The sequence below is a fragment of the Barbatula barbatula genome, assembly GCF_947034865.1.
Source record: "Barbatula barbatula genome assembly, chromosome: 18".
In the NCBI taxonomy this organism is placed as follows: Eukaryota; Metazoa; Chordata; class Actinopteri; order Cypriniformes; family Nemacheilidae; genus Barbatula; species Barbatula barbatula.
In genome coordinates, this window is record NC_136781.1 from 18,033,012 (window position 1) to 18,058,150 (window position 25,139).

The 25,139-nt window shown below is 41.1% G+C and overlaps 1 protein-coding gene across 4 annotated transcripts in view; it reads right to left on the bottom strand.

Moving 5' to 3' along the window:
- Positions 1 to 25,139, bottom strand: part of limch1b (LIM and calponin homology domains 1b) — an 88,328-nt gene that overhangs the window by 4,325 nt on the left and 58,864 nt on the right. For 2 of the 4 annotated variants that reach the window (XM_079480583.1, XM_079480585.1), the window contains 14 exons: positions 19,228 to 19,263; positions 17,980 to 18,103; positions 17,693 to 17,844; positions 14,981 to 15,362; positions 13,532 to 13,720; positions 12,293 to 12,374; positions 11,904 to 11,971; positions 11,675 to 11,780; positions 11,513 to 11,538; positions 10,732 to 10,845; positions 9,747 to 9,839; positions 890 to 1,012; positions 739 to 818; positions 233 to 333 (listed from right to left, as the gene is read on the bottom strand). In XM_079480583.1, coding sequence (XP_079336709.1) covers positions 233 to 333; positions 739 to 818; positions 890 to 1,012; positions 9,747 to 9,839; positions 10,732 to 10,845; positions 11,513 to 11,538; positions 11,675 to 11,780; positions 11,904 to 11,971; positions 12,293 to 12,374; positions 13,532 to 13,720; positions 14,981 to 15,362; positions 17,693 to 17,844; positions 17,980 to 18,103; positions 19,228 to 19,263 — 1,676 coding nt within the window. The remainder of the gene's footprint in view (positions 1 to 232; positions 334 to 738; positions 819 to 889; positions 1,013 to 9,746; positions 9,840 to 10,731; positions 10,846 to 11,512; positions 11,539 to 11,674; positions 11,781 to 11,903; positions 11,972 to 12,292; positions 12,375 to 13,531; positions 13,721 to 14,980; positions 15,363 to 17,692; positions 17,845 to 17,979; positions 18,104 to 19,227; positions 19,264 to 25,139) is intronic. The other 2 variants (XM_079480584.1, XM_079480586.1) reach the window with 1 other exon arrangement.

Below are 25,139 nucleotides of genomic sequence, written 5' to 3' on the forward strand. Positions count from 1 at the left end.
TCTTTTTCTGAAAATTTGATTTATACAAATGTTTTTCAAACACCTTTGTTTGAAAAAAAAGAAAAACACCATTCAGATTCATTGCTTGCATACAGAAATACCAAGAACTGGTGAAAATGTCAAGCTTCGGACACAAGTTCTGCCATCGATGCAATTCAAAATAATTATGTTGTCTTATATTTAATACATCTGATTTTAATCCGATTTTTTCAAGACTAGAGACTAGACTCACCATGACCAGACTGCAGTGTAGTCGGTTTCTCTCGGTTCTGGTCTTCTGGTCCTCTCTGGCCATAGGACTGATTCACAGACCCATGGCCTTGGGGTGGAGAACTGAAACATGAAAAAGTGAGTATGCAAATGATAAAAATCTTGAGGCATTAGAAAACAATATCTCTTTCCAATATTTAATAATAATCATATAAAAGGGATAAAAAGAACAATTCATCCAAAAATGAAAATGTTCTTATTATTTATTTACCCTCATGCAACCTATAACATGTTGTGAGAAACAGATGCAAGTCTTATAAATTAATTCATTTTCTATTCAGTATAACTGTACTGACACAACAAAATTGAGTTATGACAAGCAATTGGATCTGAAATCCATGTTCAATGATGATGAAAAACAATATCCTTTTTGTTTATTTTGAAGTTTGACAGCAAATGGGTTTGAAGTGACACATGAAGGGGATAATTTGCATTTTTGGATGAATCCCTTAAAGTTTGTTCCCAGACCTTACTGTCATCTGTAAAGACATCTGTCTTTGGGCCGCATCACCGATGACGTTGTCTCCTTGCCCGCAGTTCTCAGAGCTCTGACATGCAAAATACTATCAGTAACTTCAATATGCTGAAGCACTGTAACTGTAAATCCTGTAACTCATACCTGTGTCTCTGCCCTCTGCTGGAGCTCTTGCTCAGGCTGGGAATGGGTGATGCCAAGGGCTGACGGTGTAATCGATGTATAAGGGGTCAGCGGAGTAACAGTCTCTTCAAGTATTTTCTGCTCCTGTACTGACAGAAAATGAGGTTCACTGGGACACATACAAAGAGCTTTTACATTTCTCACATACAATTATTATCTAAGCTATGCATCTATGCTGGCAAATTTCACGTAATTAGTGTATATATTTAATAACCTTGTGGTTATTAAGCTGTGGCTCAACCTAATTTCAGGGACAGTTGTTAGCAGCATAACTAAAACTGTAAAAGCAACCACTTTTCTGATTTTTGCCCAGATATTGTGATTTTGTTTGTCATTTGTAAAAGTCAGCGTAATGTAAAATAAAACAAATGAAAATAAGATTTGTTTAGCCCTCTTTCCATATTATAACACATTATGCACAAGGCTATGCTTGTACACCAGTCAGGTGAAGTCAAGTCAAGTCAAGTCAGCTTTATTTATATAGCGCTTTTTACAATTTTCATTGTTACAAAGCAGCTGTACAAGAAAACATTGACTATAAGTAAAACATAAAAGGTTATGGAAGTCAAAACACAGGTCAAATATCAGACACACAATAAATTCCTATATGCAGTGTTAATTAAATAAGACTATCAAATTCTAGCAGCCCCCCCGGCCAGGCAAACAGTGCAAAACAGTATGCAAACGGTGGCGAGGAACCCAAAACTCCATTGGAGGAGAAAAAAAAACTCAGAGGGAGACCAGGCCTAACCAGGGGATTCCAGTTCCCCTCTGGCAAAAACTGCAGCCTCTGCACAAGCTCGACAGTGCTTGCACAACAAGGCAAAATAAAAAACAAAGTTAGATTTAAAATTATCATTACTAATCTAATAGCGACTGAAGTTTTGTAGAGTCGTCCTTCGTCCAGCATTTGTCAGGTCTGGGAATGGATTGCGCGCTGCCTGCTCCGGTAAACTTGGACTGCGTCCTGCCCGCTCTGGTAACCTTGGAAGAATGAGACAAGACTGGCTGAGAGTAGAGTACTGTTCTGCACTCTTTGATGCAACAAATGCATCAGTTGTTATTGGAAGTGTCCCTGGTTCCGGTTGATCTAACTAGTGCAGCCTAGATCTTTGAAATATATATATTATGATAGTCTAGTGTATGCAAGAGTAAAAAGATGCGTCTTTAGTCTAGATTTAAACTGACAGAGTGTGTCTGCCTCCCGGACAGTGCAGGGAAGACTGTTCCAAAGTTTAGGCGCTAGATAGGAAAATGATCTGCCACCTGCACTTGATTTTGAAATTCTAGGTATTACCAACTGACCTGACACCTGAGAGCGTAGTGCACGTGATGGACTATAATACGTTAGAAGTTCTCTCAAGTAGTGAGGAGCTAAACCATGCAAGGCTTTATAGGTAATAAGCAAGATTTTAAAGTTAATGCAATGCTTTACAGGTAACCAGTGCAAGGTTGACAGAACCGGGCTAATATGCTCATACTTTTTTGTACGCGTAAGAACTCGAGCTGCCGCATTTTGGACCAGTTGGAGTTTTTGTAATAGGCCTGCAGGGCAACCACCTAATAGTGCATTACAGTAATCTAGTCTTGATGTCATAAAGGCATGTATAAGCTTCTCTGCATCTGATGGTGACAGCATATGACGTAGTTTAGATATATTTTTAAGATGGAAAAACGCAATTTTACAGGTGTTGGCGACCTGGTTCTCAAATGACAGAGTACTATTGAATATAAAGCCAAGATTCTTAGCTAAAGATGAGGGTTTTATGGAACATCCATCAATAGTTAAGCAGTATTCTTGGTTGTTACGTAGGGCGGTTTTCGGTCCGATAAGTAACACTTCAGTTTTGTCCGAATTCAGTAATAAAAAATTGCTACTCATCCACTTTTTTATATCGACTATGCATTCCACTATTCGATTGAAATGCTGTGTTTCATGAGGCTTCGAGGAAATATAAAGTTGCGTATCATCAGCATAACAGTGAAAGCTTACTCCCTGTCGCTTTATTATATCTCCTAGAGGTAGCATGTATAATGCGAAGAGCATAGGCCCTAAGACTGAGCCATGTGGTACCATGTACTGGACTTTCGATTTGCGTGATACCTCATTGTTTATTGCTACATATTGAAAACGGTCGCATAAATAAGATCTAAGCCATTTCAAAGCTATTTCCTTAATACCGACATCACTTTCGAGTCTATGTAGGAGCATGCTGTGGTCAATGGTGTCGAATGCAGCACTAAGATCTAGCAGCACCAATAAGGAGATACAACCTCGGTCGGACGCCATAAGCAGATCATTTGTAACTCTAATCAGAGCAGTCTCTGTACTGTGATGTGCTCTAAATCCAGACTGGAAATCTTCATTAATCTCATTCCTTTGGAGGAAGGAGCAAATTTGAATTGAGACTACTTATTCCAGAACTTTAGATAAGAAAGGTAGATTCGAAATAGGTCTGTAGTTAACTAGTTCCCCAGGGTCCAGATGGGGTTTTTTGACAAGGGGCCTTATAACAGCCACCTTATATGCTTTAGGCATATGTCCTAATGTCAGAGATGAGTTAATAATGCTAAGTAGAGGATCTATAATTTCTGGGAGCATCTCTTTCAGTAGATTTGTAGGTATAGGGTCTAACATGCATGAAGTTGATTTAGATGATCTAATGATTTTAGAGAGTTCATCGTGATCTATAGTAGAAAATAAACGTAATTTCTCCTTAGAGGCGCTGTAGTTAGTCGTTTGTTCAGCGGGATTCACTTCTGGTTGCATAGTTATAATTTTTTCTCTAATATCTTGGATTTTATTTATGAAATAGTTCATAAAATCATCACTGCTATGCTGGTATACAGAATCAGAAGTCGCTGACGATTTATTTTTGGTTAATTTAGCCACAGTATCAAATAAAAACCTAGGGTTATGATGGTTTTCTTCTATTAGTGATGAAAGGTAGGCAGATCTCGACGTTTTTAGGGCTTTCCTGTATTTTTTAATACTATCCTTCCAGGCAATACGAAATACCTCTAGTTTTCTTAAAGTTGCGCTCCATTTTTCGTGCCGCTTTCTTTAGAGCCTGAGTGAGTTCATTTTTCCACGGTGTCGGTCTGTCATTTTTAATCTTCTTTAAGCGCAGAGGAGCAACTATGTCTAGCGTTTCCGAGAAGGTGGCATTAATATTTTCAATGGTAAAGTCAAGATCTTCAACGTTATTACTCATGCTAGAGATTTGAGACAATTCAGGCAAATTATCAAGAAACGCATATTTTGTAGTCGAAGTTAATGTTCTACAATATTTGTAACTTGGAGTTTGATTTGCCACCATTGGGTAGTGAAGCAAGCATGATACCAGATAATGATCCGAAATGTCTTCACTCTGCTGAAGGATTTTTACATCGCCCACGTTTATACCGTAAGACAATATTAAATCTAAAGTATGATTACGAAGGTGAGTAGGTCCCGACACATGTTGACTAACGCCCATGGAGTTAAGAGTGTCTTTAAAAGCCATTCCTAAAGCATCTGTATCATTATCTACATGAATGTTAAAGTCACCAACAACAAGGACTCTGTCTGCAGCCAGTACTAGTTCTGATAAGAACCCACCAAATTCTTTAATAAAATCTGTGTGGTGCCCTGGAGGCCTATATACAATAGCCAGAATAAATTTTAAAGATGTTTTGTCCTTAGTATCAAACTTTCATCGGCGGATCTAAGTCCTCTCGACGGAGCGTAAAGCCTTATCAAATAAAACCTTCAAAATCTTTAAGAGACAGAAAAGACCTTAGAAAGTTTCCTTAAATAAATTACCAGGTTATGTCATGATTCTCGAGTGGTGAGACAAGGACAGAGGACCCAGGTGCAGACAGCGGGTAAGGGGTTAACATATATTTAATAAATAATAAAACATAGACCCACGTGGGGGTAACAGAACAAAACAGGGATACAATAACATGACAAGACAGGACTAATACTAAGACTAACTAAACTCCAACAAGACTTAACTAGACTTAACTAGACACACGAACTCACCACACAAACTACAATGAACCAGCACAAGACAGAAGACACAAGGGCATAAAATAAGGGACCAAATCAAGAGGGGAACAGGTGTAGGGCATTAATCTAGTATGCCTAACAAGACGTTACTAGACGTAACTAGACGTAACTAGACACACAAACTCACCACACAAACCACAATGAACGAGCACAAGACAGAAGACACAAGGGCATTAAATAAGTGAACAAATCAAGAGGGGAACAGGTGTAGGGCATTAATCAATAACGAGGTAACAAGAGGATGGGAACAGAGACGAGACTGGAGAGAGTCTATGGAAGGCCATAATTGCCTCTCTCCACAAAAAACATGAGACTCTGCCATGATCGTGCCACTAAACCAAGAGAAACATGACATGATGTGGCAGAATCATTACAGGTTAATCTGTTTTTCCATTTTAAAATCATTATCTACTACAACAGAAGGCTTCACAAATGGTTTAAAAACACCCACATCCAGGTCAGGAGCCCCATATGCACCCCTGATTTAAGCAGTCTAACTTCTGTCTTGTCCTCATTAAATTAGAGAAAATTTACTGTCATCCAGGCTTAATTTCCTCAAGGCAACACAAAAGTGGCGCTATAGATTTTTGCAAATATAATTGTGTGTCATCTGCAAAGCAATGGAACACGATATTATTCTTCCTAAGAATGGATCCAAGAGGAAGTATATATAGAGAAAATAGAATAGGCCCCAAAAAGTTTAATTATAAAACGCCAATGGGCTTGGCGAATGGCACGCGCACGCCAGTCTCCGCCCCGTACATACGGGTATAAAGGAAGATGGCGGCGGTCATTAACTTATCCTTTGTTCTTCGGAACCTGTGTGTTTGCTGATGCTACACGCGATACTCGACTTCGAGAAAACTTTTAACCTGCTGGATTTATGACGCGGAGCAGCGGACTTCCCCTTTCGGTGGACTTCCCCTGGGCGTTTCGGCAGAAGGCTACAGACCTTAAGAGGTAAGTCCCTCCGGCTACGAGCATGCCTCATAGCTGTATCCTTGGGTGCGACAGACTCGTCCCGGAGTCTGACAGCAATGATTCCTTTGTCACTTGCTTGGGGCTCAAGCATGCTGAGGCAGGTTTCACTGATGCGGTATGTCCCGTGTGTGCGGACATAGCAATCAGGGTGTTGCGGTCACGGTTGGCTACGTTCTTTTCGAGCGCTGCCACCACCCCGTCTGTTTCCCAGGCGTGTTCAGCTGCCGTTTTGGCGAGGTTGACCGCTTTGGTGAGCGGCGGGGGTGATTTGGGGACTTCGATAGATGTTGCTCCGTCAGCTTCATGCTCGCGGACCATCTATACCCCTTCACGCTCACCTGGTTCGTCCCCTACGAGCGGCAGATGGCCATCTTATAGTGGTAAGACTTTGCACACGGATGATGACGCTATCTCTGTCGCTGCGTAGGACAGCTGCCTGCTGGCATCGGATGCGGAAGACTCCTCTGATCTCCTGTCGTCAGGCAGTCAAGCTCCGGAGGAGACTGATGCTGAGATGTCGGCCATGCTTTCCCGGGCAGCTGCGTGCATCGGGTTGCAAGGTGTAACACACCCTCCCCGGAACGCTCGCGGCTAGATGTGCGGTTTCAGGGGCGTGGTCAAAAGTCACGCCCCGCTCCGTTACCATTCTTCCCGGAGGTGCATGACGAGCTCGCCAAGTCCTGGAATGCGCCCCTTTTGGCGCGTTTCAGGCAGGAGGGCTCGGTGGCTGTGACTTCCCTGGTTGGTGGGGCGGCTAGAGGCTATGTTGACGTCCCCCGGGTGGAGCGTGCAGTCGCGGGCCACTTGTGCCCGCAGACGGCTGCCACTTGGGGGCGTCGACCTAGACTCCCGTCCAGAGCATGTAAGCTCTCTTCGACACTCGTGTCGAAGGCTTGCAATGCTGCTGGACGAACCGCCTCCGCCCTCCATGCCATGGCGGTCCTCCAGCTTTTTCAGGCGAAAGTGCTGAAGGATTTGGATGGCGGGAAGTCCGAGACAACTCGTATGAGTGAGCTGCATACTGCCACAGACCTCGCGCCACGAGCGACGAAGGCCACGGCACGTGCCCTGGGTCGGTCAATGTCCACAATGGTGGTCCAAGAGAGGCATCTGTGGCTTAGTCTTGCGCAGATGAGCGGTGCCGATGCGTCCGTCTCGCAAGCAGGGCTGCTTGATGATACCGTGGAGGACGGCAGTTCTCCGTGGTCTGGAAGCAGACTGAGGCGATCGAACAGATCCTGCCACGCCGCAACGTGCCCGCCAACAGGTCGACATGGTCTCGGGCGCAGCCTGGTTCCCAGCAGCCCTGCCGGTTCCAGGAACCTCCCAGAGGACGACCCACCAGAGACGTAGACCCCCGCGGAAGAGGGCATCTGTTTCCCTGTCAGCAGCCCGCCAAGAGGTCCTCTAAGCGGCCCTGACGGGACGAACCAGGGGGAGATTTTACTGGGCCCGATTTCCAAAAAGGGCGGGGGGCTGCGTCTCATTTTGGGTCTGCGGCTGACGCAGATGAGCATCCTGGGCTCGGTACGTCACCAGGTTTGGTTCGTGGCAATCGACCTGAAGGACGTGTACTTTCACGTCTCTATTCTCTCCCGACACCGGCCGTTCCTATGGTTCGCGTTCGAGGGAAGGGCGTATCGGTAGTGTCTCCACATGTCTCCCCTCGCTCCGTTGGGGTTGTGATATCGGTGCAAGCGCTGGGGCGTTTAGATAGATCCCCAGTCAGTCTCTCAACACAACGTCGAGAGACCGACTGAAGGGGAACGTCTCGGTTACGTCTTCATGCCACAACGCTGCACCGAATCACTGCAGAGAACCGCCGCCATCTTCCTTTATACCCGTATGTACCGGGCGGAGACTGGCGTGCGCGTGCCATTCGTCAAGCCCATTGGCATTTTATAATTAATTATCTCGGAGAAGGTAGGTTAATAATAATAATAATAATAAATTTTATTTGTAGAGCACTTTTCATAAGAAAATCTCAAAGTGCTACAGAAACCACATCAAAACACATGGATAATAGAAAACAACAGAAAACATTTACAATCAATAAAATACATACAGAAAAAAATGCATTCGAAAAGAAAAACAGCTAAACGAGCAGTGGAGAACAAATTTAAAAACCGCAAAGGCTACGAACAACTTAAGAACGCCTGCCTGAACAGAACAGTTTTTAGCTGTTTTTTAAAACTGTCCACAGACTGTGGTTTTCTGAGATGTTCAGGGAGGGAGTTCCAGATGCGAGGGGGAGTGACGGAGAAAGCTCGATCTCCCATGGTGCGGAGTCTTGAGTGGGGCTGATGGAGGAGGTTTGTGCTTTGGGACCGGAGGTTATGGGTAGATGAGTGCGGGCTAATGAGGTCTTTGAGGTATTGCGGGGCGTTGTTGTAGATGCAATGGTGGGTGATGAGGGCAATCTTGTATTGAATTCTTGAGGTTATGGGGAGCCAATGAAGGGTCTGAAAAATGGGAGTGATGTGTTCGTTTTTGCGAATTTTCATCAGAGTTCGGGCAGCACAGTTCTGAATGAATTGAAGTTTCTGAAGGTGTTTATTTGGGATACCGATGAGCAGGCTGTTACAGTAGTCCAGCCTGGAGGAGATTAGTGCGTGGATGAGTTTTTCTGCGTCAGAAAAACTCAGGAAGGGGCGGAGTTTTTAAATGTTTCTGATATGAAAAAAGCAGGTTTTGTACAAATAATTGATGTGATTTGCAAAGGTCAGTTGTGGGTCCAGCTTCACACCGAGGTTGGTGACAGTAGTTGAGAGGGGGATGTCTTGACCGGAGAAAAAGATAGTGGTTATGAGGGATGACTGGACCTGATGAGGGGTGCCGATTTGTATGGCTTCAGTTTTTGAAGTGTTCAGCTGGAGGAAATGTTGACTCATCCAAGCCCTGATCTCCTCCAGGCAGTTTGAGAGGACAAAAGATGATGGTGAAGAGGGAGCAGCTGATGATGAGGTGGCCAGTGATGGTGAAAGGGCCGGGGTGGAGCATGAATCGGTTCGCAGGTATAACTGAGTGTCATCAGCATAACAGTGAAAAGAGATGCCGTATCGGCTGATGACACGACCCAGTGGCAGCATGTACAGAATAAAAAGCAGGGGTCCCAGGATAGATCTGGAGCTGTTTGGGACCTGGCAGATCCCAGGCTGACATATTCTGTCCTGTCAGTGAGGTAGGAGATGAACCAGTCCAGTGCAGAGTGACGTAGACCAATGTCAGTGTGGAGGCGGTTCTCAAGATCAAACCCCAGTCAGTCTCTCAACACAACGTCTCGTTCCCTCCATCAGGGAACGGAGGTTACAGACGTAACCAAGACGTTTCTTTTAACTTATGGCATTGCTTGCAAAACTGTTTAAAAATAATAATAACAACAACACATGTGATCACACACAATTTAATCCTTACAAAATTAAAAGATGTAATAAATTGTTCATTATTAAAAATCAGGATTATTCAAGAAATTATTATTCTATATTTTCAAGAATTAACAGATTTTTCTTTTTGTAGTAAAGTTTTTAAGAGAAATTAATATCACCCTTATTATTAAACAGTGGCTGGGTAACCAAACATGAACACCATGCAATGGTTAAATAAGGACGTTAGTAATTTATTTGTAATTCTTTGGTTTGATTTGATTTAATCAAATTAAAATCAATGTCATAACGTATAAACAAGCTATGCGCATGTATTGATTCAATATTATGACCATATTAGAGAATTGAAAAACTGTACCAAACTTCCAAAAGTCTATTAACATTACAAAGATAACTCCACCTCCTCATGATATCGCCTTTCTTCCTCCTCCACCTCCTTCTGTGCCTGCTCCCATTCCTGCTTCAACTTCTCCTGTTCATGTCGATATTTCTCCTGTTATCACACACATGCATATCAGTCATTATATGTCAGTGAATATATCGGAATGTTTAGGTAGTCCTCCTCTCACTGCATGTCCACTTCTCCTGGTGTCCAGAAAGTTAATTCTGTTCTTTTTAAATAGGATGGGAGTGAATAAGGGGGAGATGTTAGTAGAAGGGATCAGAGGGGCTTAGATGGCTCAGGGGAAGCCAAGATCAGAAGCATGTTTAAAGTTAGGTTTTAAAGGTACAACTACAACAACTACAACCATTCTCACCTACAGACAGGCACACACAGCATCAGGGACTTATGGGCCATGATAGATGGCTTAAGCTCAGAGTGAAGAACCAAGAGCCTTCTAGTTATAATCAATATTTCCTGTACATTTTAGCTGGTAAATTGAGAAAAATCTGATCTACGATCACCTCCCTGAGACTGAATCAGTGTGACTGATTTGTGAATTGTCCTGTGCACAGCTTGGAAAAATTAATAACAGGCAAAAGGGTGAGCTGTAACAGCTGAAACATGCATCTACTTTGTTCTGAAATTCTTACAATAATAACAGTAGTTAAAACAGGGGTTCCCAACCTTTTTTACTGCAAGGCCCCCCATTGTATTCAACAATATTAAAGGCCCCCTTTCCACTCACAAAACCTCAACATTTATACCAAATAAAAGCTTTTAGAGCTTAATATTAAATATATATAAAAATGGCCAAACAATAAGAAATATATAATTTTTTAAATGCTAAAATAATAAAACATTTATTTTATGATTGTTTATAATTTTGACTAATTTCACCTAAGTCACTTAAGCCTGGTTAGTCTGGTTTATGGAATCAGGATCGTTTTGAGCTGGTGAAGCTCGGCCAGGTCTCAGTTTCAGCTCAGGCAGTATGTTGTACCTGAAGCATACGTTCCTGTTCTCTCTGCCATCTCTCTTGACGTTTGCGCTCTTCCTCGGGGCTCCAAGAAAAGTGTTCAGCGTGCTTCATCAGATTCAGCACCGTGGGAGGTACCTAACCACACCGTCCGCAACGACAGACATTCGGCACGCGAGGATTCACCAAATCACACCGATAAAGGTTTAGGAAGGAATGAATAGAAAGAAAGTTGGTCTATTACCCCTAAGGTATTCATGCTGTACCAACTCTACTGGAGAGAATATGGAAGACAAGATGGATATGTGAAGAGGGAGAAGTATGGAGAAATTCAGCTGCCATCTCATCTGGGTAAGAACATTCAGCACTTCAACAGGCTTTACAAATCAGCTGTTTACATTGGCTGTTAAACTTGCTTTGAGTTATGAAAGTTCTTTCCCCTTTGGCATTTTAAAGCTTATAGCTTTGAAACAAACCAAGCAGTTCCCACTATCACATCACAACATTTGTACTATACTTCTGATCACATTGTGAGTGCTGCTTGCAAAGATGCAAAACTCAAAGAAATAAAGGAGAACGGTGGGTAATTGATCATTTCGCATGGAAAATCTGTCTGTGTTAACAAATTAAGAGGGAAATATTGTTACTTACAATCTGTATTTTGAATGCGTTTCACTTCATGACAGCAACACACACAATTCATTATTAATTCAACACCAAATGAGAAACAGCAAGATACAAAAACAACCCCAAAGTCTAGATGCGGAAAGAGGAGAACTGGATGTGTTGATGTGTTATTACTTACATTCCCATCAGCTTGCTCAGCCATTTCTGAAAAAACAAAACCAATGAAATCAAGTTTCTACAACAAGGACTTTGATAAAAAAGTTTTAATAGCTTAAAAATGACCGGTGAAATGAAATGGGTTGAGTTTACTGCTGACAGAGTTCATATTTTTTTGATTTACCTGTTATTGGAACTTGGCACATTGGTGTGGTTCTGTTAGATTCACGGATGGATGAGTCTGATTCATTTGGTGATTTCTGTGGGGACTCCATTGCCGATTTTTTGACCTACAACCAGATTCATGGTCAAGATCAAATACATACAAATGCATAAACAAATACAACTTATATTTTTTGATATTCCAATTTTGCAGGAATTAAGCAAAGAAAATGGTTCACATTTGAACATACCTGTGCAGAGTAGGCATCGATGTGGGTCACATTCTCTTCAGACTCACTTCGATTGACATCAGTTGTATCTTTGCCCATTCATGTAGATATTCAGTGGAATGTCCAAATTTGGCAAAGTATAAAAAGTATAAATTCATAATTTAACTCACTGGCCACACAATCTTTTTCAAATAAAGCATTCATTTGTGCTATTTTGGTTAAGCAGCATTAAAATACTATGTTTCGTGCTTGGTCGTATAATGTTGTTGGTTTGTTTCATTTGATCAGTTCTCATTTTGTATTATATTAGACTACATGCAGAAACTCAATAAGCAGTTTCATCATGTACATACATGTACATTTCATCATTGCTTTATAAAGGTAAGAGACACAATTCAAAGCTGACTAACCTGTTACATCTGTTTTTAGTTCAGACACTTCTGGGGATATTTCGTTTTTGCCCCCCGTCAGCGGAATCATTTCTCTTTCAATCTGCAAAGAGTAACAGTCACTTAGACCCCTGAGCAGCTGCTCTTATAAACTCTCCAGTCAGGTTTTACTTCTTTAACTCCGAATCTTTTGCTAACAGTCCAGCTATGTGGTACTCATAAAGGGGTGACCAGAATACTGCAGTTTTTTGAAAAATAAACATTAGGTTGTTTCTGACCAATATTCCCAACGTGGTCAAAACGTACACTACCGGTCAAAAGTTTGCAAACACTTACTCATTCACTCATTCATTTTTTTTCATTTTAGAAAAATGGTAAGCCCACACAAAACTGTAGAATACCTACATAACTGTAGAATAAAATAATGATGTTGGGACAAAAAAAACTAAACAACTAAATAAAACTTGTGACAAGGTTATCACAACCCTGTTGCATTGTTGTCTTTTAAAGGGCCACTGAAATGCCTTGAAATGCACAGCACTATTTTATGTGTTGATGTAATTTCAACTAAAAAATTCAACGAGCAATATCGAGTGGCCACGCCCTCTTTTAAAATAACCAATAGGGTTTTGTTTATTGCACAGTCAACCTGGCAAAACTGCATTTAACAGCCACAGTGGTGTAAAAGTTTATTGGAAAGAAAAGGAAGATCAGTGATACCAGTGATGTGTGATTTGAAACATATTATTTGCTGTATGTTGGTGAGTTACACTGGTGTTTGTTTCTCCTTTACTCACTTATGTTGTGATGTCTGCGATGTCCGATTGTCCGATTGTCCGGCTGCGATGTCCGATTTCTGAACATTCCTTAACATTCAATATTCGGTGTAGATTTGAAACGGGTCGGATAAGGTTTGTTTTTCAGCGGATTTGCGCGTATGATCGCCGCATATGATCAGCTCTGTGCTATCATGTATCTGAACCGGAGGACACTCTCCCATGTAGTGCACTATGCGTCATTCACCATGTAGGACACCATACAATTCATAAATGAATTACACTTACCGGAGGAAAATAGGTGAATAATGATTTGAACTTTAGCCTGATCCTCACATAGAGCTATGACTTGACTTCAGAGTACAGTTTAGTTTCAAGATTGAGGACGAGAAAACAATGTTTTTTTTGTGGGATCACAGTGTGCAAGGTGTTGCTATATTGTATATTATGTGAGATTGTAAAGGAAATTTCTGGTTCATCTCACCTCTGTCATCATCAGTGTGGATGAGACTTCTGACGCATCAGTCTGTCTAATCTCTGTGTGCTGGGAGGGAGATGTGAAGAACTGCAGAGAATCTTCCTCTCTGTGTCTCTCAGGCCCTCCCCTCTCCTCCTCATTAATGCTGTGGACATCATCATCGCTCACTCCATTCACCCGCACTGTCTCATCCACCTGACAGAAAGAGTGAGGCGTTTATCATGAATGACATGGAACAAAGCTCACCCGAGAACCTGAGAAACAAAGATTTCAAATGTGTGTAATTAGAATTATTATGGATGTTATGAGTTGTTGTTGGAAATGTGGAAATACTATACTGCGGACCTGATTAATTCATTTCTGCTGAACATTTATCACATATTTCTACACAATCTAAAATTATATTTATGAGCAGAGCTTTGGCCAGTGAATGACTGCACATCTGCGCATCACTGAAAAATTACACACTAGTAAACCTTCATGAAATTTAAATATAGATCAAAAAGAGTAGTGGGTGACACTTGGGGAGGATCATCATTAACTCAGTATAAACAGATCGATTGTCAATTGTAGCCTAACCAAAATGACATAAAAAGCTTGTGTGAGTGTGGGAGAGAGAGAGAGAGAGAGAGAGAGAGATAGAGAGAGAAAGATGGCTATAATGTTTCACATTTGCTGAGTTGCTTTTTTTGTCTGTGTAAGAAACACTTCACACAAAGAGAGTCCATTCATACACTAGAACCCATTCAACACACTCCCACTAACACACACTACTCATTCCAGCCACCAGAGTGCAACATCTGCTCTTTCTGATGCTGTCTGAACCATACAATTTCACCTTGAGAAGTAAACAGAAGTTATTCATAAAACGTTGTTATGTAGTTTATTGTTATTCAGTTCGGACAGTATGGCCTATAGCTTCAAATATAGGGCTGCAATTGTCGGACCCAAGACTGTATGTTTTGTTTCAATGTAGTATCAATTTACGTCTTGAATGTTTAATAAAAACAAATAAATTAATTAAATTAAATAAATTAGACAAGTGTTTACAAAGTAAGAGAATAGGCCTATAATGATCAGAAAAAAATTCAGATCATTTAGTTTTGGAATAACTTAATGGGAAACGATTTGAGTTTCTAAATATTTTGACTTCTGTCTGCAGAAATGTTTTATATATTAAGCATAATCAGTAAGAATTTCCCAATCAATCCTGTGAGTTTACTAGAGTGATTCTTAGTGTTTATGATCACTGACTATAAATGCAGAACAAGTCAGACATTTAATAGATGTATTTCCTACTCCAATATTCTCCTTGAGCGAAACCTTTAACCCCAGGATGTAGTTGTAGTCCTTGTTATAGTAACATTTGTGGCTTGGCATTATTTTACGTCTCAACTTTTTCTCATATACTGTATCAGTGATCAAAAGAAATGTCAATTCAACAGCTGTGTGTACCTTATCTGTCCCAGCGCTGCCATTTCTACTCTGTCTGTATGGTATTGGATCCAGTGAATGAGCAGGAGCCAAAACGTTCTCAACATCTCCCATGAAACCCGTCACCCGTGTCTCAACTGTGGATGTGAATTTGGGAGCGGGGAGTGACTGTTGTCGAAGGTACTGCAGCAGGTTGGAGGACATATCAGGGGAGACGTGCAGGGAGGAGTGGCGGGTGGGGTCAGCTGATACACTCCTCTCCAGCAGCTTTGGGAGTTTGAGGCGCTCAAGAATAGCCTCGCTGATGGTGAAACGTTGGGCATAACGCTGCAGCACAGCAGATGCCTCTTCAGGTGTGCGGGCATTCCGATATGCTTCATGCAGGTCCCGCTCACGATGCTGCCTAACACAGAAAGGGAAACGAATTTGTTACGGATGTAACCTCAGTTCCCTGATGGAGGGAACGAGACGTTGTGTTGAACCGATAGATGGGGTTTGATCTTGAAAACTCTGATTGTACTTTTAAAAAGAACAATGATGTTGGCGAATGGCTCGGCATGCCCATTCATTCACCTTTTGGGCTGAGGAACCTGGGAAGGATAACCTGTTCGCTGCAGTGGGCAAAGAGTTGTGGCATAAAGGACACAACTTCTCGTTCCCTCTATCATGGAACTGAGGTTGCATCCATAACCCTTTCTTGCAGTCTCTCGACATTGTGTCGAACCGACAGATGTGGTTCCTATACTCGCCTGGAGAAGACGCTACGCCGGCGTACGCCCAGTGGGCCGTCGCAAAAGTTGAGGGTGTAACCCAGCCCCCAGCTTCTGCGGATGTCTGCCAGAGAGGTGCCCTGATCCAGTGAAAAGTGATGGGGTCCACCACCCAGTGCGCCAATCTCTGTTTGGGGACAGCTCTCCCTGTGCTGTGCTGTGCTACAATACAGACAAAGAGCTGCTCAGAGCTACCGAAGCTCTGTGTGCGGTTCAAGAAGAGGCGCAAGGTGCATACTGAACCAACACGGTAGGGGTTGGGTCTTCCTACAGAGAGAGTGCATGTAGACCCCCTACCATCGAGCACCTGCAGGAGACCCGTCTTTATCATAGATTAGATAGAGCGGCCTCTCCCCGGGGCTCTACAGGTCCCACAAGAACCACATAGAGGTCCTGAGAGGGTATGGTCCGCACCCCCACGCGCCCCTCAGGAATCTGATGATCAGGTCGTGCTAAGCGATACTTACCTGTGACCAGTATGTGACGCGCTGCGATGGCGGCAAAATACACCTTAAGGGTAGAAGGGGAGAGATTGCTCACCAACCCATGACACTGACCACACAACTTTGCAGGTCTTCCCAGCGGGAAGCGAACCAGGACGAGAAGAGGCGCTACTTTTAGGCTTACAGATGCCTAGTGGTGGAAGCCCTGGACGTGCAGGCTCCAGAAGTCTGGTCTCAGGTGGCAAAGCGTGCCCTTCCCCTGAAAAAGCAGGTTCTCCATCAGTGGAATCGGCGAGGGCGGACGTCGTCAGAAGCCTCAGCTCTGAGAAACAAGTCTGGTCGGGCCAATAGGGCGCAAATAGCAGTATTTGATGTCCCTCCTCCCTGACCTTGCACAGAACCTGTGCAGGGAGGCTCACTGGGGGGAAACTTACTTCTGCTTGCCACAACATCGCAACCAGCTGTGCCAAAGGTGTCCATGTCGAGGGGGGACCTCGATCAGGGCGTACCAAAGCGGGTGATGGGCGTGGTCCAGTGAGGCGACAGGACCACCTGTGCCTGCCTGAACTTGCGACCTAACGAGCGGGACACCGCGGGGTGGAGTCACCACTCTCCGTGGAGCGTAACCTGCCAAGAGAGAGCATCGGCTGTCCAGTTGAGGTCGCCCGGGACGAATGGTCTGCAGGGATTTCATCCTCTGCTGACTCCGGAGGAGGAGGAGTCGAGTGAGCTGCATCATCTGCCGCGATTAAAAATGCCACACTGGCATTGCTGTCCACAGAGCAACACATCCTGAATGAGGGTTAGAACCTCTTCAGAGCAAGCCCAGCAGTCAGCAACTCCAGGCAATTGATATTCCACTGCAGGCGGGGTCCAAAGCCCCAACACTGCATGCCATTGCGCACATCACCCCAGCCGAGCAGGGAGGCGTCTGTCGTCACTGCAGTGTGCCTCAACCTGCCCGAGCGAGACTGAAGCAGGCGAGGCTGTGGCTGCATCCCGGAGGACACAGCGAGCCGTGACCGCAATACCTCGTACGAGTCGATCGCATACAAGGTTACAGCTGCAAGACATGTCAGGGACACGCCCACGCTGTAGAAAATGTGCTCTTTTAGACACCTATGTCTTCCACTGAAACGCCAGAGGGGAGTCGTATAGAGCAGGCGATTCCGCTGATATGCGTTGCATGGTCCAGTAGGTAAGAACAGAGCGATAAATTGCATAAAGATGATGCTTTGCAGGTTCTGAAGAACAAAAGGTGAATGAATGGCCGTGCCGTGCCATTCGCCAATTTCATTGGCCTTTTAAAAGGTACAATCAGAGTTCTTCCAACCCCATCTGTCGGTTCGACACAACTTCGAGAGACCGACAGAAAGGGAACAGGATTTTAAAAACACACAATTCAATACAGGGTTTTAGCGGACTTGCATTGTAAAAGGGCCAAGGACATTTCAAATTGTCCAGTGGCTGCTGTTTTCCTTTAACACAGCAAAAAACATTTGAAAAATGGGCAGTCATACTTCTCCTCCACTATCTCTCTGTACGTCTTGATGCTTTTCCTTCTCTGTGATTTGTCTCCACTCATCAACATCTCCATCATCTTCCTTTCCTCCTCTTTCTTTATCAGGTCTTGAGACACGCTCCTCCTGCGGCTCTTCCAGCGGGCCAGGTCCTGACACACAAACACACAGTTACAGTCAAATACTTATCTTCCATACACAAACTGCAGCAGAACACTAACAAACAACATGAAACAATGTGAGCAAGATCTAAGTACAAAGATGTAAAGCTGGTACAAAACACATACGTCCTGCCAATGGTCATCATCCTCTTTCATCTTGTTGTACTGGTTGTGCATGAGCTCATGTCGAACTTGACTGTGGGGTGACAACAAATCTTCTTCACTCCTCATGTGAATCATACTTACAGACCTGTCGGACAGCCAACATTCAGCAAGTTACTGTTGGCTCAGATTCATTTTATGAAATGTAATCTGTTTGTTAGCCATTTTGAACTGAAAAGGCAAGCAACGTTATAAGCGACCAGTTAATAAGTGCTGCTTGAAAGTCAAAGGTGAGCATTTTTATTGACTGACTGTGCCACACCCATGCATCCAAAGAAAGAGGCCAGAAGAATCCAAAAAGAAGAATGAATATGTAGTGGACAATATAATAAGATGACGTCGAATTTATTAACAGCGCATGTTTTTTTATTGCTGGGGTGATGATAACATTGTCATTCTTACTGTTCAATATAGTGTTTGTTTATACAAATTATATAATTAAGTCTGACATTTGATAATGCTATGATACATTTTATGATGAATAGCGGCCGATAATTAAAACTATTTTCAAATTATTCATTAAATAATTTTACCTTTCAAATACAGATTGTGAGTTTACAATGAGGTTACATTGTATTAGCAAACTACTAAACAAGAGAATGGGTTACTCTTGGCTATTCTGTCATGAATTCTGTCGTTCGACGACAGATAAAGAGGACCTCTGTGCGTCTTCAGAACACAAATTAAGATTTGTTGAGGTCCTGGAGCTTTCTGACTCCCCCATAGACCGCAAAGCATCCAATGTAAGGAAGTCCTGACACGGATGTCAGGAAATTGTTGAATATATTCATGAATTTTGTTTGCTTGCCCACAAAAGGTATCCTCGTATATCATTATTGCTGAATAACTGGTGTGACATGGACAATTTCAACGATGTCTTTACTCAGTTTCTATGCTTTGAAATTTGGTTGCGTTGCAGTCTATGGGGGAGTCAGAATGCTCCTGGATCTCAAAAAACAATCTTAATTTGTGTTTTGAGGATAAACGGAGGTCCTAGGGTTGTCAAACAACTTAAGTTTGAGTAATTTATGACAAAAGTAAAATTTTTGGCGGAATAACCCTTTAATCAGCTTAATTTACTAAATTGTCTCCATATTGTACCAAAATGGCATGCTGAATGCACAGATAGCGCAGGCAGACATTAAGCACCGTGAGGGTGGATGCTTCCACACAAGAGTGTTTCAAACAGCAGCGTGAATTAGAAAGACTTACTCAGTATCGTCAAAAACACTAGATGTGCGGCTCAATCTACAACAGGCAAGACAAAAAAGCACAAAGACAATGATTTATGAGGACAAATAATTAAAATATACATATACAAAACATCAAATGTTGTCCCTTTTTGTGTACATTATTAAGGACCAATAAAGGTACCTTTGGAAGTACATGTTTTGTTTCCCTAGCATACACAGGTACACAATAGGTCCAAAGGTACATTTTATGTTTTGTAACTGTAAGGGTAAAAAGTTTACGCTTAATGGTACGACCCCAGTGATGTTAAAACGCACAGCTTTTTACTTTTCTGACACTGTGTTCTGTACTACTGGATAGGTCCACCCACATGAAACCTCACTGGTTTTAAAGTCTTACAAAACACATGACAGTCATGTCATATTCACATTCGATATGGACAAACAAATTACAAATTCATTCAAAGCAGTGTGGCTCTATATAAATGGCACTTGGTCTAAAATGTAATTTAACAAAAAATACCTTAATGTTTTGAAGAGCTTAAGATATACAAGCTGAGCGACTTAAGCACATGCCATTGCTTGTCTGGGGTTGGTCATATTACACTGAATTCTCCCTTAGGCCCAAATTAATGATGCACTTTTTGGTCTAATGTTTTCTTCTCATGTTACACTCACATCATTCATACTATCTACAAACATCTCAGAATCCTTCCTTCTCATGTCTTTGAATTAATTTTAGTAAAACACAAACACCAAAAACAGTCTGATCAATATGTTTTGTGATTGAGGTCAAAACCATATATATGTACAATATATTGTTAATTGTATTGACATTCAGGAACTTTACATAATAGTAACTTTAAATAATAAATGTAGCACATTAAAGATCCAGTGTATGAAATTTAGCGGCATATAGCGGTGAGGTTGCAAATTGCAACCCACAGCTCACTCCACCCTCCCTTTTGAAGCACTACGGAGGCTGACACAGAACAAAGATGTTGTTATGGTTTCGATGTTGTATTTACAAAACGTGCTCTGTAGAGCAGTTTGACCATTTAGGGCTACTGTAGAAACAACATGGCAAATTTCATTCAAGGGAACCCCCGCTGAATGTAGATAGAAATAATGTATAATAAAAACGTAACGCTTAATTATGTAAGGTCTTTATACACCTCTGAAGACATGTATATTATTTTTGTCAATAGATCATCCAAAAAATTACACAGCAACTTTAAATGTTTTTTCCTTAGTTACAGTTAAAGACATCTTATATAAATTACAATAAGTACACAGATTAAGTACACAAGCTTATCCCCCGAAACCACTAAAGGATGTTTTCTCAGTTCCAACTCGCACATAAATATCCAATTCTTAGACTAAAAGCAAGATCTCTATTAAACAAAGTGGGTGTGTGTGTGAACTGGGTTGGGGCTGAAATTCCAGCAGTGCTTGATTTCCTGTCCATTCTAATAGCCAAGAAGAAAAATATTATCCTTCAACACAGCAAAATGTGCATTTGGCTTCTGGTTAATGTGTTGTATACTTTTTTGATTGACCTTAAGTCTTAAATCACATCTGAAATATTCAGATGTCATATAAAGAAAGCCTAAATTCAGCCTTTCATCTACAAGTATAAAACAAGCGGCCAGTCTTAAGGGACTTAATTAAGGGTTCCAAGTTCCCAACTGATAGTCCATCCTACCGTCCCACAAATCTCCACTGCTTTATGCCAAAGAGCACTGGCACTATATCATGGCAACCAGCATGAGATCAACTCAAACATACATCTGACAATGTCCAGAGAATCGTAATATCCATTTAATATTCTTTACCCTCACAATTGCGAACAAAATCAAACGGTTAACTTCCCTACTGTATTGGTAAATAGACATTTTTTTCTATCGATCAAACTGTAATTGCATTTTTCAAAAGCAATTCAGAGTGTGAAACCATAGACTGTAATTCCAACAGGTTAAATGACAAAAAACAACCCATTCTCTTTTACAAAAGCCATAATTCTATCTGTGTTACAGTGTATCTGTCTATCAGTCTTTGGTGTAGCAGTAAGTACTAAAGATGTTTGTTATTAGTAAATTTGAAATGATTTCAGCTAACAACCAAATAGTTATTATCTTGCAAATGATCAAATTGATACATTTTTAATAGAAGTTATAACAACACATCCTACTTCTATTTGTACTGAGTAAGTTCTAAATAGAGGTGTGGAGACATATTGTCATATTCAAAATATGCTCCGTGATGAACGAGGTTTATCAAAAAAAGTATATTACAGAAAATGACAGCAGAAACCTATGTATAAAATCTTTTATATTTTTTACTTTAGCTTAAAAATGTGATACTATGATACTATAGTGAGATACTGGTCAAGGTCAAAAGCATCCACTTTAAAATATTTTTTATGGACGAGGGAGCAACTTCTTATAAACATCTGGGGTGGTGTTATACAAGGACATTTATATTCAGAACAGTGTTTGCACGTTTGCAAGATTTCCCCCACAAAACAGTGGGAGGTTGCCAGTATATTACCATGTGGTTACTAGGGCGTTCTTGAAATGTAATTATTTGATCAATCAAAAGAGCCCACGACAAACTCATGATAATACTCTGGACCCTAGATATGTATCTTATCCATTCCTTCATACTAAGCCAATAAGACCAATTTTATTACCCATCAGTCTGATCAAATGGTAAAGTACCAAAATAGCACATTTTCCCATATCAAGCTGGATGTTTTGAGGTATTGGCATGGTTTTGAGCAACATAAATATTGATGCTTGACAAGTGGCTCACCTTCGAACAATGTTACACATCTCTTTCGTATGATGTTTCTTATTTTCTACACCTCCTGTGGGCCACAATGTACTAAATTATTTGTAAAAAGTGCCAAGGCGAACTCAGTTCAGCCCAGTTCATGGCTTAACACAGGAAACCTGCACATTCCCTGGCTTCCTCTGGGTGGGTCGGCTGTTCCTTGTGTGGCTGCGTAAGAGGCTGTTTTCATAAACACACACAATGGGAAAGTACACAGTGCACCATTTAAAGGCTTTTCTTAATGTTGAAATGTACGCTATACAAATACGGTCTACATGTGTATGATACAGTTAGCAGTTCAGTGGCATTAACATATTAGGTTAGGTTGATTTGCAAAACTTTGCAAAACCGAGTTCCTGGTGCAGCAGTGGAGTTTAATAATACAAAAGGGTCCAAAACAACAAGGAACCAGCCACACCAACACACATCAAAACAAACAAACACAAAACCAAACCAGTAACAAGGGAAACACAAGCTATGCATACAGCGGGGTAAACGTGTACACCAGACAGCCCTGGTGAGACAATCAACAGGGAAAAAAGAAAAGAACTACAAACAGACTGCAACAGGAAATGACATGATGCAACATGGCAGACTAGAGACAAAATCGAGGACACACTGGCGGTGTGTTCCAAATGGCATATCTTGCCCTCCAAGGGCCCTTTGGGAAGGGGAAAACATACAAATAATCACTCCAAATAAAGAGATGACGTCGTTATTATTGCTCCTTTTGCCAATTCAATTTGAGGGATGATCCCCTCAGAATGATACGCAGGGTTAAGAGGCACATGACACGTGATACGTTATGGCCACCAAATGTGAGTTTTTTTATAAAAACATTAATTTCCTTGATATGTAAAGTTTATGACACCTATTGCTAGTTTTGTCCAGTGTGTGTAGGCTACAGTATGAGGTAAATGCTGCTGCTGATGATGATTTTTATATTGTTTTATAGTGCTCACATATTCTGTACATTCTGTATATTCTGAGTATGCATTTTTCTTGATCCAGAATATTTTTGTGAAAAATGGATGCATCCAATGTGTTTCTCTTAATTTCTCATGAAGCAAGCTAAGTCTTCAACACAAACTGTATTTTAACCAACGAAGTTTGACCTAATTTCTCCCACCTCTGTTGGCAAGTTCGACTGCTAAAGCGCTTTATGATGCAAACACAGTAAGGACTACCGTGTTTCAGCCAACCGTGTTAATCTGAGCTATTAGACCGAAAGACTTTCCTCAAAGTTTCACTGAAAATCCTTTAGGCTGACCTACATCACTCCAAAACATTATAAACACCAGACACCCACTTTGGGACAGATACCCAAACTTCTCCAAACAGATACTTAAACATTGGTGGTCACACAGTGGATTTGCTTCTGTAATGGACATCAAAGTCAAACAAGTTGCATTTGCTCTTTAATACTCATGCAACTGTAAATTTAGGAAGTTGAAGGATTTTCACTGGATCAATGAACAATGATTTGTAAATTTTCGAGCACATTTTTTAGGAAAGTATGAGTTGAAGAGGAGAATATACATCACAATTTTGGTTTATGCTTGCAAAGATATCTGCCAGTGAGGTTTTCAACTCATTTGTAATTTCAACTAATACGTTTTTACTTCTCAAATACATGGAAAAATCTTAATTTAAGAATAGTATTACATTTGTATTGGGAAACAAGACAAAAACACTAAGAAACAATTGTTTTGCAGTAAGTATGAAAGTTGGTGTATGTGTATGTTTGCATGGTGGAGGGAAGTCTATGCACCTGGCATCATTTTCTGCAGTCTGATTATGCAACATCTGTAAATTGCAGTGAAGGAAAGCTGCAATGTTTTTAGTGACCCATCCATCTCTCTCTGTTTCCTCCCCCTCTTTCCTCTGACTGGCTGAGTGCCTCTGCTCTATTGGTTGGGGTTGTACAGAAGGATGGAAATGGTCATTGGAAAGAGGGGGGAGTCTAATCTGAGGGTCACTGAATTGTGTATAATTAGAATCGGGGTCTTTAGGGGGTAGGTCATTTGGAAGAGACACACTGGAATGCTGACTTTCAGACTGAGTATCTACTGGATCCAGGCCTACGTCCTGAACATCAGTTCCTGCTATCATAGAAGACAATTGTGAAGAAAAGAGATCATCCTCACTAAATCACACAATAACAGTGACACACCCACAAAACAAGATAATGAGACAACAGCACAACCGTGTCAAATCACAAACAGAAACGTGATGGGAGGAAAATGACAGGAAAGGGAGATAAAAGGTTTAAAATGTCAATGTTACATCACAACAGAAATAAATGTGAGACAAAAAGACAAAATTAATACATCATGCATATGAAAATATTCAGTGGCTGTAACATATATTTTGTCTGTAAAACTGTATGCTGAAAGCTATAAAAAGAATTCATATGACAATGACATCACACATGTACACTTGTTGGCAACACTTTACCGGAGCACAATAAGGTCGTATACATTTACAATTAATAATTTTTTTTATTTATACTGTACTGAACATACAGTATGTGCTTAAAATTAATACGACTTATTGAATTTTGAATATTTTGACTGTGAACAACAGTAAATAAGTAAACTGCAATTAATTACAAGATAATATGGTCTCTACCTTCTGATGCATACTGAAAGGTGAACGGCTGCACAAAGTACAGTATATATAACATACTGTGAAATGATAAATATGATTTATAATATTAATAATAAATAATAATAATCCAAATAAAACTATCAACTCTAACCACAATTAATGCAGTTACTGTTACTTTATTACTGCTCACATTTACATTGTACGTTTGTGAAGATGTGCATTTAACTTTAACTTATAAATTCTATTTGCATGTCATGGTGCACTTTTTTCTTGTACAGAAGCTTTGTAACAATGAAATTGTAAAAAGCGCTATATAAATAAAGTTGACTTGACTTATAGTATTATTGCAAATTGGTCTGGCATGTTGTAATTTTTTGTTTCCTGTAGAGATAATATTTAAAATAATATACTATGACCCAACATAGTATTTATTTCAGTTGAATTCAGTTAAAAAGTTTAATACCAAATATTTTATTACCATGTACTGTC